At 35.5% G+C, this 16,325-nt stretch overlaps 1 protein-coding gene across 7 annotated transcripts in view; it reads left to right on the forward strand.

Annotated features, from left to right (window-relative positions):
• OPA1 (OPA1 mitochondrial dynamin like GTPase) overlaps positions 1-16,325 on the forward strand; it is a 104,683-nt gene that overhangs the window by 36,700 nt on the left and 51,658 nt on the right. For all 7 annotated transcript variants that reach the window (XM_004038222.5, XM_004038225.5, XM_004038224.5 and 4 more), the window contains 11 exons: positions 1,728-1,781; positions 5,541-5,645; positions 7,318-7,404; positions 8,075-8,188; positions 12,864-12,944; positions 13,074-13,148; positions 13,474-13,545; positions 13,629-13,728; positions 14,072-14,202; positions 15,637-15,709; positions 15,812-15,884. In XM_004038222.5, coding sequence (XP_004038270.1) covers positions 1,728-1,781; positions 5,541-5,645; positions 7,318-7,404; positions 8,075-8,188; positions 12,864-12,944; positions 13,074-13,148; positions 13,474-13,545; positions 13,629-13,728; positions 14,072-14,202; positions 15,637-15,709; positions 15,812-15,884 — 965 coding nt within the window. The remainder of the gene's footprint in view (positions 1-1,727; positions 1,782-5,540; positions 5,646-7,317; positions 7,405-8,074; positions 8,189-12,863; positions 12,945-13,073; positions 13,149-13,473; positions 13,546-13,628; positions 13,729-14,071; positions 14,203-15,636; positions 15,710-15,811; positions 15,885-16,325) is intronic.

A 16,325-nucleotide genomic window follows, 5' to 3' on the forward strand; every position in this document is an offset into this window, starting at 1 on the left:
AAGTCAGTTAGTATTTACATTTGAAACTAAAACAATTTATACTAATATAGTTTATACATTTCATACTAATTTAGCTACAATTGGATAAATATTTAATGGAACAAAGTAAATCAAAGTACCTTTTAAAATGAATTGGAAATTAAATCCACATAACAATTTTTTATGACCACACTATTACAGTGTGATGGCATGCCAAATGATCATAATGTGGAATTATGTATTTCTTCATTGGCTTTCAAGATTCTGTTCTTTAGTTTGTGGGCTCCTCTCCAACTTGCTTGTCTCCTCACAGTTCAGGCGACTGTTTATAATTCTTGTCCATCCTGCGTAAACACACACAGTCAAAATGAAAAAAAAGCTTCTATCAGCAGATCTGTGCTTGCTGTACAGAAATGGGAAAACAATTGAAGTTTGCATTATCTTTTTTCTAATTACCAGATCATTTTTGGAGCTATTTAGGCATAGGCTTTTAAGGAAAAAAGAAAAAAAGAGTGTACCTTTTTTTTCTAGCAAGGGTTGTTATCTATATTATTGAAAGAAAAAATTGGGGAAAATTATGATAAAGTATTTAGAAATAGGAATTAAAATCTTAAAATAACTTTTCATAGCATGGACAAGACTTATTAATGTCTACCTCAATAAGAAAATCATTTAAAAATTTTTCATTTATATTTGCTGCCATGATGTGTTGTGATTGCTTAAATAACCAATGAATGAAGATCAACAAGGATTTAAATGAAGAAGAATATGGATTTAACTATTTTCTCCTGTGAAATAAGTTCATATTTACAAGTTTTGATTTTCAGAAATTAGACAATTATTTTTAAAGGCTGGGATGACAACTTCTGCCTCTTACCGAGAAGTCAAAGCACAGTTATGTGAATTCATCATAAATCACATCATTTTTATTATATTTTGTATTTATAATTGTATTGTGACTACTTTAAAAGCTGTTATAAAATAAAATTGTTTTTTAATATTTTATTTTAGAATTATTAGCATTAATAACAATTTGAAGTAGTTTACACAATACCTGTGAGTTTTATTTTTGTTTTATATTGAAATTAATTTTAGTTGCTTTACTTGGCTTCATTGCTATGGATGCATTCTCTGTGTTACGAGTTAGCAGATCTTTCCTTGGAATTGAATTTAAAAGCAAGCATTTGGCTCCACTTAAATCTCTGAAAATGCAACTTGTTCTTTGCATTTATTACATAATTCGCTACTTATGGTACAGAAATGGATACAATACAAAAATATTTCCTTATAAGATACACTGTGACCAATGAGCTTTTTAAATAGCTGTAATCAGTAACATGTATTTGACTTTTCAAAACACATTTCTGGAGGGATATCAGTGCTTTATTTCCCCAAATATCTGAATCCCTATGCTTTAGTACAAAACAACTTCTGAAGAATTTAGTAACCATATGTGTTGATCTCTTGTTTTTCTAACTAGTCTTTCATAAGAAATGACTAGAATAGCAACAGGAAAATGATTGCCTTTTAAGGTTTTTGTTTCTCAATATAAAATTTTGGTGAACCATTTTTATTGATAAATACAGGTATTTTTACTTTCTTAAATCACTTGATTTAAAATTACTTTGATTAAATATGCATATAAAGTCAGTTGTTTTTAACTCTCAATACTTATCAAAAAAATTTAACTTGCTGTACATTCTGTATAAACCTAGTTCTATTCAACTAAAATTATTTTAAACATTTAGGTGTCAGACAAAGAGAAAATTGACCAACTTCAGGAAGAACTTCTGCACACTCAGGTAATCGTGATGACTAAGAAAAACTAGGGACTTTTAAAAATTATATTCGAATGTAACTTTGGTGATATGGACATTTATTTTTTCAACAGAGCAAAATTTGGAATGTGTAATGATAGAACCTTATTATTATCGATAGATGCAAAAGCTAATTGAGAAATAAGGAATAAAGACAGAACTAGATAAGTATGGAGTTAACTCATTTATATGTAAAAACCTATTTTGAGTGAATCTTATGCCCAAAAGGGAGAAAGTGGCTTGTCCTTATATAAACTTATGCTTGCATTTTTACATTGATAAGCTAATACAGTTAAAGAAATTCGAGTTGAGTCTACCACATCGTTCTAGTGGGCTCTCAGGAACCTTTACTTTGCTTCGCAAGTCTGAAAGCAGTCAGACAATGCTTATCTAAAGCTCTTTCTGGCACTACTTAGAAAAGCTATTTTCTTATAGTTGGTGATAAAATTATTACTTTAAGGACCTATTTTGTGCAATGTAATGAGTGGGTAACATTCTAGTACAGAATTACCCTATCACAGCCAGGCACGGTGGCTCACGCCTGTAATCCCAACACTTTGGGAGGCCGAAGTGGGCGGATCACAAGGTCAGGAGATCGAGACCATCCTGGCTAACACAGTGAAACCCCTTGTCTACTAAAAATACAAAAAATTAGCTGGGCGTGGTGGCAGGCGCCTGTAGTCCCAGCTACACAGGAGGCTGAGGCAGGAGAATGGCGTGAACCCAGGAGGCGGAGCTTGCAGTGAGCCCAGATGGCGCCACTGCACTCCAGCCTGGGCGACAGAGCGAGACTCCATCTCAAAAAGAAAAAAAAGTTACCCTATCACTCAATCATCAGTTTTTCTATATAGGTGACACTGACATGCATTAATTAACTTATTTTTTAAAGTTCAAAGAGTTACTATCAGCTGGGCATGGTGGGTCATGCCTGTAATCCCAGCACTTTGAGAGGCTGAGGCAGGAGGATCACTTGAGCCCAGGAGTTTGAGACCAGCTTGGGCAACCCGGAGAAACCCCGTATCTATAAAAAATTTTTTAAAAATTAGCCAGGTGTGGTGGTTGTGCCTGTAGTCCCAGCAACTGGGAGGCTAAGGCGGGAGGATCACTTGAGCCCTAGGAGGTCAAGGCTACTGTGAGCCATGATTGCTCCCTGGCCAATAGAGCAAGACCCTGTCTGGAAGAAAAAAAAAAGAATAAGAAAAAGAGTTAATCTTGGATCTCTTTTTTGTGAAAAAGTGAAACGACTACAAGCTGAATATCTCTTATCTGAGGTGCTTGGGGCCAGCGTGTTTTGGATTTCAGATTTTTGAATTAGGGATAATCAGTCAGTAGTATGTTTTGAGTCACAGGTTTCTTTGGTATCTATTTATTGAGTCTCAAACCTCACTATACGCTAGACTCAACTGTGCTCTGAGTGGCACTATATCTATGTTTTTAAGGGTTCCTAGCCAGGTGATTCCAATCTGCAACCAGGGGTAAGAGTCATTGGTCACAAAGCATGGCCTCTGGAGCACATTCGAAATGCACATTCTTGACCCCATCCCATACCTACTGAAGAATCAGAAACTCTGGGATGAAACTCAGCAATCTGTTTTTAAACACCCTCAAGATAATTCTGATGCATTCTAAAGTTTGAGAATTATTCTTCTAGAGCTTTGAGAGACAGCTCAATAGCACATCTCTTCAGGATGGCTCCAAATTGGCATCTGTACCAAAATGTTTCCATCCCCAGAAAATATAGACTCTAAAATTGATTTTGTGTTTTAGAAATGAGCCAGTGGAAATTCTACCCTCTTATATGCGTTGATACAAACCCTTCAATTTGTGCAATTGTAATTGTCAGCCACTAGCCACTAGGCACTGATAGACTGTATTATGGAGAATTCACTGGGTTATCTATATCAATGATGTCCAATAGAAATATACAAGCCACCTGTGTAATTTTTAATTTTTACATTAAAAAGGGGTAAAAAGAAACGTGGAATTAGTTTTAATAATATATTTAACCCAGTCTATCCCAGATAGTATCATTTCAACATGTGATCAGTATAAAAAATATTAATGAGGTATTTTACACTTAACAGCACAACCTCACTTCAGACCAGCCACATTTCAGGTGCTTGATAACTACATGTGGCTAGTAGCTGCCGTGTTAAACAACACAGATCTAATCCTTAGATACTACCAGAATTTTGTTATATATACTATTACTAGATATAAATGAATGAGTTTATGTAAAAATATGTTTATAGTAGAGTCTAGCCAGTAGTTCTGCCTGTCTCATACTATGTAGGTGTTCAATTATGTATGCGTTCTTTTAATTTGGCTTGAGTTGGACTTGCTGTAAGGATAGAACCATGATTTCCTGTTAATTACTTTGTTCTTGAAAGATTCCAATAAGCTAAAAAAAATTGTAAGGAATATTTTTTATTATAAAAGGCATATTATAAGTTGGACATAAACATTCTGCTGGTTGTAAGAATGGGTTATTTTTAATAGTTTTCTCTGTGTTGTTAATGTTTAGAGAAGAAATAAAAGCTGGGAAGACAAATTAGAAAGGATCAAATTTATTTGAGAAGAAAAATGTGTAGACAAGCAACTACTTACAAAAAAAAAACCTGTTTAGACTTATTAGTCTTCTTTAAAAATCTGTTTTTATATCATTCTTTTTGGTTTTTTTGTTTTGTTTTGTTTTTCTGTCAAGTAGTTGCTTGGCTACACATTTTCCTTCTCAATTAAATTTGGTCCTTTCTGATTTGTCTTCCCAGCTTTTTTTGTCTTCCCCAGGCTGGAGTGCAGTGGTGCAATCTTGGCTCACTGCAACCTCCGCCTCCCGGGTTCAAGCGATTCTCCTGCCTCAGCCTCCCTAGTAGCTGGGACTACAGGTGCCCGCCACGACGCCTGGCTGATTTTTAGTAGAGACAGGGTTTCACCATGTTGGCCAGAATGCTCTCGATCTCTTGGCATCGTGATCCGTCTGCCTCGGTCTCCCAAAGTGCTGGGATTACAGGCGTGAGCCTCCGTGCCCAGCCTATATCATTTTTTTAAATATTAATATATTATCTCTGGACATGGAAACATAACAAAACATAGAAGAGTTTGAGCCTCTGACAGACCTCTATTCAAAACCCTGCTCCTCTGCTAGGTGACCTTGGTCAGGCTCTCAGATATTCCTCGCTCTTTATTCCTAGTCTGTGTAATTCCTGCTTTATGGGGTTTTTGTGAAGGCTAAGGGAGTTAATGCGTTTGCAACACTTACTAAGGAGTCTGTCACATAATGCATGCTTGGGTACTGCTAGCTATTATTATTTTATAGCATCTTAATTAAAATTAAAATAATGTGAAGAAAGGGAAGAATTTGAATTTTTGTTAAGTGGCCCTGTAATGTGAAGACTTAAAATTTTGATGTAATAAGAAATATTCCCTTCTAGAATGTACTTAAGAACTACTTCTTTAAATTCTTACGTTTTCACTATTTCAAAATAATTTTTTCAATGTGAGTAGCAAGGAATTTTCCAAGTGAAATTCTTAATTATGATAGAAAATTACAATGATTTCCACTGTTTGTAAGAGATAATAGTCATTGTTTATTTTATTCCTAATGTTTTCATAGATGCTTTTAAAATGTAATACATTTTAAATAGGAGATATGACTTCAAGATTTTGGAATATTTTAATTTAGACTTAATACTATTTGATAACCCATCTTTTGCTTATATAGTTACACTTATTATTTTGTTGCAGTTAAAGTATCAGAGAATCTTGGAACGATTAGAAAAGGAGAACAAAGAATTGAGAAAATTAGTATTGCAGAAAGATGACAAAGGCATTCATCATAGAAAGCTTAAGGTATTCTAAGTTTATCTTGTTTATTCTCAAAATTTTACCGCTTAACATTGTGTGTTCATCAGTACCAGTTTCTAAGGAGCTGTAAAGTATTCTGTCATCCTTTTCTTTCTAACCTAACGTGCTTGGAGGATGGAGGGTCTCTTCCTATATTAAGACATTTTATAAGTTGTAGTCTCCAAATACTTGTTTTATACTATGCCCATAAAATCTTTACACTTTTAAGAGTTATTTCATGTGAATCAGTTTATTTTTCTGAAATATCTAGTTTATCTCTAGGCTTAACTTTTACATAAAATTTTATATAAAATCAGAATTGTTAATTGATGGACATGTAAGTGACTTATCATCATTGCTTTACTTGTATGCCAGTGAATGATTAGACCACTTTCTTCAGTTTTTAAAAAATTAACGCTTTTCTTCTAAGGAGAGCTTTCTTAGGCATTTCAAAGAACTTTTGAAAAAGTGTGTGCTGGTATTGTTACCATCAGCACATTGGTGAACTTATTTACCAATAAATCAAGTCTTACTATTCCCCACCCAGCTAAGCCACATGTGCTAAATTGAATTGAAACAATTATTTAACTTAAATCTCATATAAGTAAGCACAGTTTATATGTAGCAAAACTGCAGTAAATCATGGCATATACATTCTGTAGTCAAGGTCCAAAGATAATACAGTCCTAGCTTAACAAACATGCATTAGTAGCTTTGACTGTAAATCATGACTGCATAAAACAGATAACATGACTATTTACAAGTGGCACTTAGAACTGAGAAAAGTCATTTCCAAGTGCTAATATATGTAGAGTTTACCTCAGAAACAGTATTTTCTCTCATAAAATGCAGTGGCAGTTAACATTTTTTGTTTATTTTTAGGCTGGTGGGTTGGCAATTGCTTGCCATTTAATTTTTTCTAGGGATTAAGAAATGAAAGGACCCTTAAGCCATCATTTTGCTCCTGCCTTAGCATTAAAACTTATCCATAATTATTAAATGCTTGATGGTACCCCTTTTTTTCAGGCCTATGTATTTTTTTGTTCATTCATTCATCAAATAATTACATGAAGCTTGTTACATGCAATGCAAGGCACCAGATTCATTTCTGATTCTACAGCAAGAAACGATACAGGATATTTGCCCTTGCTACACTCATATTTCAGCCTGCCAAGTTGTCAGTGGATACTTAACCACCCTTACTGGTTTAACAGTCTTCCTGGTTTATCCTTTATTCAGATGCTTGCTTGCACGTGCTCTCTGTCCTCTCTCTTTCTCTCTCATGCATGCCTCAAACTTAGCAAAGAATAATTTCATTGTCAGTTGGTTACCTGACCACCTTTTTTTGCCTTTTTGGTGTTAATGGTCTTTTCTTGCATTCAGTATTAGCTCATCAGTATTAAGTAATAATTTCCATCTTATTTAATTAGAATGTTAGGAAATCCTGAATTAATTTACTTTATTAAATCATTGTATCTAAATAAACTGAATGAGAAATGGACTTTTAATCTGTACCGTTTTAGTTTTTACGATGAAGATGTATTTATGTAATTTGAGAAAACAGTACAATGATTATGGAAAAACAATTTGAATTTATCACTTTTTTCTCTTGACACATCTGTTATATTTTTTCTTTACTTTTACTGTTTTATATTATAACTTTTTAAAATTTTTACAGAAATCTTTGATTGACATGTATTCTGAAGTTCTTGATGTTCTCTCTGATTATGATGCCAGTTATAATACGCAAGATCATCTGCCACGGGTACGTGAAAAATTGATAGTGAACTTGCCAATTAGCAAAAAAAGAAGCAGCTTAGCTTCCTAAAAATTATGTGTATATATGTACACATACACATATATACATACTAGATGTAGGCATTTATATTTTTTATATAATCTTACATGTTCCAAGTAATGTCTTAAGCAATATTATTTGACTATTTTAGTTCATTATAAATATTAATAAATATAAGTACATTATATTTATGAGGTACTATATGTGTTATAAAGGAAGATATTTGGCTTTATATGTCATAATATTAGTAATATTTAAATACTGAACAGTGGATTAAATTAGCCATATGTGTGAAATTTAAGCTAATAGAATTGAAAATGTGTTTGTAAACAGTAAACTAGCTATGGAAAAGACTTATGGAAAGTTAATAACCTGGTTTTAGAAATACTGGTTTAAATCAGCACAAGTTTTTAAAATAAAAATTAGGCTATAAACAGTGGATCCAGTTATAGTTTTGCTGTTCCTATTTTCAATGTGCACACATGCATCAATCACCATTTTTTTACGGATTTTAAAATATTTTTTCACCTGTAGAAATTTTAAAAGACTAAAAAACTCAGAGCAGCATTACAAATAGGTTTTAATTTTAATTTGGTATCAGAAAAATATGAATAGGTGTTCTTTGTTTTGTGGGAAGGTTGTTGTGGTTGGAGATCAGAGTGCTGGAAAGACTAGTGTGTTGGAAATGATTGCCCAAGCTCGAATATTCCCGAGAGGATCTGGGGAGATGATGACACGTTCTCCAGTTAAGGTAAGAAAATAGGCCGTCTCAGTGAGGTTCCTTAGGAGAGTAACTGCTTCAATGAGACCTGTTCATTGTGTTGAAATGAAGACTTTTAACCAAAGAAAGAATTGATACATAGTGTTTGGAATGATCCCTAGTGTGGAAATCAGTAGAAGGCACAGCCAGGAGGCCAGTGTGGCAGGAGCCGAGTGAGGGGAGAGTGGTAGGAGAGGATGACAGAGACCCAGTTGGGAGGCCTTCGGATTTTATTCTGAGTAAGATAAGAGAGAAGTTAAGAGAATGAGAATATTGGAAGTGGAGTCAATGAATATAGATAATTTTCTAGTTTTATTGTGACAAAAGAGCAGAGAAATGAGGCAGTAGCAATTGAATATTGTTGAATTAAGGGAAGATTTTTAACCCTTTTCCTGTTTAGAAAAAAAGTGCAGCTCAACACCAGTGCTCATTTAATTTTACGTAAACACACTCTCTGAAGCTGAAGCAAATCTGACTAATTTTCAATGTGAAAATAAAATATAAAAACTGTTCTTAGAGTTATTTCTAAACAGTACTAACATCAGAATCGTCCCAATCATCAGAATGTCTGTTTTTTAAAAGTCAGATTTATCAAATCAATCTTCGGCCAACAACTTTTTGAGAATGATGTAAACATCACACATAGGAATTCTGCATTTTCTAGGATTTGACATTTTCAGCTATTGAAAATTACTATATTTTGTAAAGGACGTACCGCTACTAAAAACAGAATGCTTGAAATAGAATGATGTCTTTTGTTTCCAAAGTCAGTATACTAGAGCTATGTGAAAATAATCATAAAAGTGAGATATTTTATGGCAGAGTTATGTTGGGGCAAATGCTGCAGCTGCAAGCGCTGCTGGCAAATATTGTCGGAGCAAGTGGGAAAAGGATTAAAGATGTTTATATGCTGATTATAGTGATCTAATAAAGGGGGGAAATGATGCAAGAGAGAGGGAAAATTGCAAGAGCAAAGTTACTGAGGTGAAGGAGATTGTGACTTGGTGTACTAGTCCATATCTGGGAGCACTGACAATTTCTCCAGGGTCACAGGGAGAAGGTATGGGGCTGCAGAGTCTTTCATTGAACAGATATTTACAGAATGCTTAATATGTACCAGTAGCATTCTAGGCAATATGTTGGTAAACAGCAACAACAAAGAAGATCCTTGCCTTAATGGAGGGTATGTTCTAGTAGAGGGAGACAGACAATAGATAATAAATATAATACATAACTGTATAGTAGGTTAGAAGGCAATAGTGTTGTACAACAAGAAAAAGCAGAACCAGGCAAGGAGAATGGGGGTGCCAGAGTATTCATAGATTGCATTGATAAGGTGGCATTTGAACCAAGATTTGCAGAAAGTGAGGGAGTAGTCCTGAGGATATCCTGTGTTCAGCAAGGAGAACAGCTGATGCAAAGCCTCTGAGGTGGTTGTGTGGCTGTCATGTTCAAGGAACAACAAAGAGGCCTGTGTGGTCAGGTCGGGGTGAAGAGCTAGCCGTGGTCGGGGCAAATGATGACATTAGAGGAATAATGAAGAGCGGGGAGGAACAGATCAATAAGGCCTTATAGGCCATTGTACAGACTTCCGTTTTAAGTAAAATGTAAAGCCAGTGCAGGATTTCGAGCAAAGTAACAAAAGTGCCTTTTAAAAGGCTGCTCTTTTGAAAATAGTTGTAGCCAAGATGTAGAACCAGGGAGTCTAGGCTACTGGAGTATCCAGGTGATACTTGGGCTAGGGAAGTAGCAGTGAAACTGGTAAGAAATGGATAGATTATAAATGTGTTTTGAAAGTAGAATTAACAGGATTTCTTGACAGGTTTGATATGGAGAGGGGAGAGAAGAAAAGCAATGGGGAGAGAGAGAGAGAGTGTCAATCATCAATGATGCCTCCAGGGTCTTTAGCCTGAACAAATTGAAGGATGTAGTTTGCATGGAAGTCTGTCAGTGGATCAGGTTTGGGGGAAGAAGATCAGGAGTTCGGTTTTGGACTTGCTGAGTGGTGATAACAAGCAGTTGGGTATACAAGTTTAGACAGAGGTGTGGGCCAGCGACATACATTTAGGAGTCATGATCAACTATCTAAAAGTAGTATTTAAAGTCATGATCTTACTGGAGAAGATCTTCAAGGGAGTGAGTAGAGACAGAGAAAACACAGAAGCAAGCAGTATATTCTGGGCACTCTGAACATTAAGATGTCGAGGGAAGAGAAAATAACAAAGGAATGTGTGAAGGCCCAACCAGTATAGTAAGAGGGAAAGCAGAGCAGGACAGTGCGCACAAAGTCAGGTAAACAAAAAGAAAATATGGAGGAGGAGGGAGTGCTCAGTGAGGTCACATGCTGCTGATCCATCAAGGAAGGTGAACATAGAAACCAGTCGTTGAGTTCACCAGTGGAGGCAAGAAAGGGGAACGTGTGGAAGTTTCCTTCTGATCGCTTCCGCTTACTCAGTCAAATACTAAGCCAGATGATCAGCTGTTAATTAGAAAGGAGAAGAGATTAAAGACTGAGGCAGGAAGAAAAAGTGAAGTCTTTTAACAGATTGTGGTGACTCTAGGAGTGAATTAGTGGAGAAAGTCAAGTGATATTAGGATTACTGAGTTGGACTGAAGTCCCTTTAAGTTCTGTGGACATAAATTTTAAATGAATCATTATGATTGTGTTTTGTTTTTTTCATGTTTAGCTGGTGGGGGTAGGTGTAGAATAATTGGAAGATTGAAATTACCAAGAATTATGGCAAGAATAGTGGGAGAAAGACAGTGAGGCTGATGCTGAAATCTTCAAGAAATGAAATCTGTTTACAAGTACAACAGGATATGGGCAGCCTAGTGTGATTCATCCAGATTGCACTTTTGTGGGTCTAGCTATGGATTGAATCGTGTTATGTGTTACTAGTTCTGTGTGTGGTACTGTGTGACTGTACCAGACTTTACATATCCATTTTACTATCGATCGATGGGAATTTGGGGTACATCTAACCTAGAGAAAAAAACAAAATGAACCTCAGCCTACACCTCATATCCTGTTCAATAATCAGTTGTAAAAACATGGGAGAGAAACCTACCTTTTACATTGTTACTAGCATCCTAATTGTAGAGCTGTGGATGATACTTCAAGAAGAAATTAATTTTGTTTTGGCAGGCAGGGTGTGAACAGGTTTCCTTGAAACGGATGAGGCTGGTCTCTTTCTGGTTTGTCATTGGTCCCTTAGTGTTTACTAGAGCTTCTCCTTGACCAACCCTGAATTCCAGTTTTTTGTTTCCCTAGAGCAGTGAAAGTGCCAAAACCCCAGCTTAGCATTTTAACCTCCTAGCAGCTTCTTTCTGCTTGGTTTCTTAATATGTGAATGCCGTGAAAGGAGATTGTGCACAGGATGTAGGGTTTTGTTTTGGAGGTTTATTTCTGCAGTTCATTTTTCTTTGGGATTGTGGCACCTTAAGACGTGACTGCTTAATAACTCGGAATTCCAATCTTGTCTACTCAACCCACTGAAACTGCTACACATTTTAAGTTTTTCTCTTGGGCCTTTGCCCTGTGCTACAAATCAGCAAATCCTCTGATGGAAAATAGCTAAACAGCTTTCCAACAGCTGTTTATTGTTTTTTAATTTAGCCTGTTTAGCTAATCTCAGTAGAAGGAATTGTATTTTTAAAGTAAAATAACTATAGAGAAGCTAGAAAAGTGTCAATTAGGCGTTTAGAAGTTCTTGTGAAACCACTGACTGTTAATGTACATTGCTATAACATTTCTTGGCTGGGTGCGGTGGCTCATGCCTGTAATCCCAGCACTTTGGGAGGCTGAGGAGGGCAGATCACCTGAGGTCAAGAGTTCAAGACCAGCCTGGCCAACATGGCGAAACCCTGTCTCTACTAAAAGTACAAAAAACTTGCCAGGTGTGGTGGCGGGCATCTGTAATCCCAGCTACTCGGGAGGCTGAGGCAGGAGAATCACCTGAAACCGGGAAGTGGAGGTTGCAGTGAGCCGAGATCATGCCACTGCACTCCAGCCTGGGCGACAGAATGAGACTCCGTCTCAAAACAAAATTTCTTACCCAAATATCACTCCTTGAGTGAAGCCTGTCGTAGCTCCCTTATCATCAGTTCCATTCTCTTCTGTGGCACCCTAGGTTTTGTCACTCTCTTCTATTATGTCTGTGTATATTTCTCCCAGCATGTAATGAGGTCTAAAACCGGGACAGTCAGCTCTGTGTTTCCCCACCTACAACACCTGACACATAGTTCACTCTCTATAGAGGTTGAATGAATGAATTGTCCTTTACCTAAATTCATCTTTGAGGTTAAATGCAAGGTTTCCTTTTAGTGTTTCAAGTTTTAGAGAGATGATTTTGGGCTTAGTGCTGTGTATAGCATTGACTGGGGAAAGAAAGAGGCAGCAGCATTTTAGGTCATAAGAGATATAAAGGAACCAGCATTCTTGTTGGGAAATCACAACATATATGACATATATACAAACAATACAAATACAAAATTATTGTCTTGTCAGAACTACCATGTTGACAGCTCCAGAGGGTGCCCCAGCAATAGTGTGAAGGGACTCTTGGATTTGTGCAACGCAGTAGCCCTGTCTAGACCACATACGGGCTGTGGGAATTAATATTACTTATAAATACATCATTACCTCTCAGTTTTCTATTACTATCAGGTGACTCTGAGTGAAGGTCCTCACCATGTGGCCCTATTTAAAGATAGTTCTCGGGAGTTTGATCTTACCAAAGAAGAAGATGTAAGTAAAATTCATCTAAGGTTGATATGTGTAATTTTCTAACCTGGATGAGCTTATAAAAGACAGTTAAAGAATATTTGTGAATTAAGATTTTCTTAGATTTTCTTAGGATTTTGTGTTTTCCATTAGCTTGCAGCATTAAGACATGAAATAGAACTTCGAATGAGGAAAAATGTGAAAGAAGGCTGTACCGTTAGCCCTGAGGTAAGGGTTGCAATTCGTTTCAGTGACGTTTTATGGAAATTAAATGTTTATGATTTCAAATAAATCATAATCTAGGTATTGATGTTTAGATTGCTGCTATTCCAAGATATGTAGAGCTTTTAAAAAAAAAAAAATCCAAATAATATATCATTTTGTGGGTAATTTTCCAGAATACTTTTAGGATCAGAGAAAGAATACCATTTTTGTGAGCATCTTATCTGAATGGATGAGATATAGAATTTTCAGAATACATTTCACCAAAAAAAATTCTTAACAAATTCCCCCCAAACTTTAGCATTGTTTTATTTTTATTTTTCCTGAGTAGACCATATCCTTAAATGTAAAAGGCCCTGGACTACAGAGGATGGTGCTTGTTGACTTACCAGGTGTGATTAATGTAAGTATATACAAAACATGTATTTTATTTTATTCTTATTGTGTGAAGCATTTATAATGACATTTAAAACCTTTTTCTTTAAGACTGTGACATCAGGCATGGCTCCTGACACAAAGGAAACTATTTTCAGTATCAGCAAAGCTTACATGCAGAATCCTAATGCCATCATACTGTGTATTCAAGGTAAATCATATCAAAATATTTTAATGTACTGATATGTTTTCTTCTTTAGCAATCCAAGCTTTGCATTAGTTTGTGTTATGTAAACATACAAGATAAATGCATTTTTGCCTTCTCTTCGTATTCATTTTATTAGTAAATTAAATTGAAGTTGAAATTATTTTGATAAGTTTTACATAAGCATCATTGAAATTTTTATCGGCTAGGATTTCTTTTTAGTAAATAACGCAAATGTATTAAAATCTTTCTTGCTGTAATGTAGACACAGGGGTATAATTTGTACTGAGTTTTAAAAGTCTACTTTACATCTTAAAATTCCACAGTGTCATTTTTTTATTTTTTTCAGATGGATCTGTGGATGCTGAACGCAGTATTGTTACAGACTTGGTCAGTCAAATGGACCCTCATGGAAGGAGAACCATATTCGTTTTGACCAAAGTAGACCTGGCAGAGAAAAATGTAGCCAGTCCAAGCAGGGTGAGGTCAAATTCTTTGTTGCGAGAATAGATTCTTTGTAAAAGCTCCAGCTGTGATAGGGATTTGTTATTAAAAAAAAAAAAAAACCTTACAACTAAGATTTATTACAATGAAAGGATAAAGCAAAATCACAAAAGGAAATGGTACATGGTATGAAGTCTGAAGGAAACCAGGCTCACGTTTTTCCACTAGTTCACTCCCAGTAGACTCACACAGGGCACATTTAATTCCTGCAGCAACAAGCTGCTTGTTAGAGACCCAGCTCCTAAGGTTTTCATCGGAGGTTAGTCATTTTGGCACCCTCATGTACCAAAATTATTTCATACTCCCAAAAGGAAAGCATATGTTATAATTAAACCACATTACTTGAGTAGTGAGCCACTGTTATATAGGGAAAGGTTTATATCAGTGTAGGGAACTGTTTACCAGTTAAGTTTTCAGATACCAGCCAAAGGCAGGCAGGCCTTTTTAAGGATAGTAGTCTCAGGCCTGCTGTGTTAACCCTTTTCTAGGTAGCCACCATAACCTCTGCTCTGCCTTCTTTTTAAGGGTAAGGCCTGCCATGGCATTAATGGTTCTGATATGGAGAAGGGGAGAAGTGAGGTAGAAACAAATTTCTGTGGCCTCCTCCCCATCTTTCTTCATTCCTTTCATTTCTTTCAACTCTAGGATAGTGAGTTTATATTTCTTCTGAGATGCAACTGAAGCTTATTTCAGTCCTTTTTGTATAAAAGATTCAGCATTAGCTTAGGTGTAACTTGTCTTAAAGGAGGGATTCTCATCCCGTTATTAATCTGAATGGGCTTCAGGGGGTAGAAACTCTAACATATGTGAAAGGTCTCTATGCAAATATGCATTTTTCTGGGTACATAGTCTGTTTTTTTTTTTTTTAAATCACATTTAGAAATGGATTTTTGATCCTAAAAGAGTTGAGAAGCAGTGGATCCAAATATTAAAGAAGAAGGTGGGAGGGGAGGAAGGAGTAAAAGAAGACAGTCCACCTTGGTTAGAATTTAGATAGTTGAAGAAAGTATGGAAAAATAATAATACCATTTATTGAGTGCTTCATGCCTGGCACTGTATCATATTGTCCCATAATCTCACCAACCTTTTTGAAAAAATTAAGTTGTTTACTTAAGGTCGCATAACTACTAGGCAGCAGAGCAGGAATTCAAACTAAGGTCTATCTGACTTTAAAGAACTACACATCATTCCGGGTTTTCGATACGTGTGTTTTAATAATACATTTTCAATATAGTAAAATTAAATGTATGTTTTTTCAAATAGCAATGGAAAAACATTTTAAATGCTTTTGTGCAGATTTATTTAACTATATACATGTATAACATTATTTTGCTTTCTAAATTGTATATTACGCTTTTAAAACTTATGTAAACTATATCTCACATTAATTTTTCCCACTTTTAAAAATAGATTCAGCAGATAATTGAAGGAAAGCTCTTCCCAATGAAAGCTTTAGGTTATTTTGCTGTTGTAACAGGAAAAGGTATGCAAAGATGGATTATAATAACTTATTTTTAGTTTCTGTTGTTTTCAAATAATAAAGAGTAATTTTCTTGATGAAAATTTGACCATCATTCTTCCCCAGGGAACAGCTCTGAAAGCATTGAAGCTATAAGAGAATATGAAGAAGAGTTTTTTCAGAATTCAAAGCTCCTAAAGTAGGTATCTTGTTCAAATGTTTAAACATTTTACAGTAAGAGAGTAGCTTAAATTGAACTGTTTTCACTTAAAACATCAGGTTTTATAACTATTAGTTTAACATCGGATTTCTAGAATTTTTCCCAAATAGTGAACTGTATCTAATAAACAAGTCCTTAGCTACTTTTTGACAGAATTGAGAGCAGTTTATCACATGGTACAATACATACTGGCATGCTTCCTTGGACATGGGCACTGAAAGACAACATAGATATCTGCCTCTTACTTTATTTTACTTATAAAGTGGTTTTAGAAAATCGACGCTTTCACTTTTAAATATGTGTACATATTTCTCTTACAGTATTAGGGAAGATTGGAGTGGGGTTGTCAAAAAAGTATCCCTAGATATATATTGACAGGAGATAAGATAAGCAAAAAGAGCTAAAGGCCAGTTGTGTTAC

Source organism: Gorilla gorilla, chromosome 2, assembly GCF_029281585.2.
Source record: "Gorilla gorilla gorilla isolate KB3781 chromosome 2, NHGRI_mGorGor1-v2.1_pri, whole genome shotgun sequence".
In the NCBI taxonomy this organism is placed as follows: domain Eukaryota; kingdom Metazoa; phylum Chordata; class Mammalia; order Primates; family Hominidae; genus Gorilla; species Gorilla gorilla.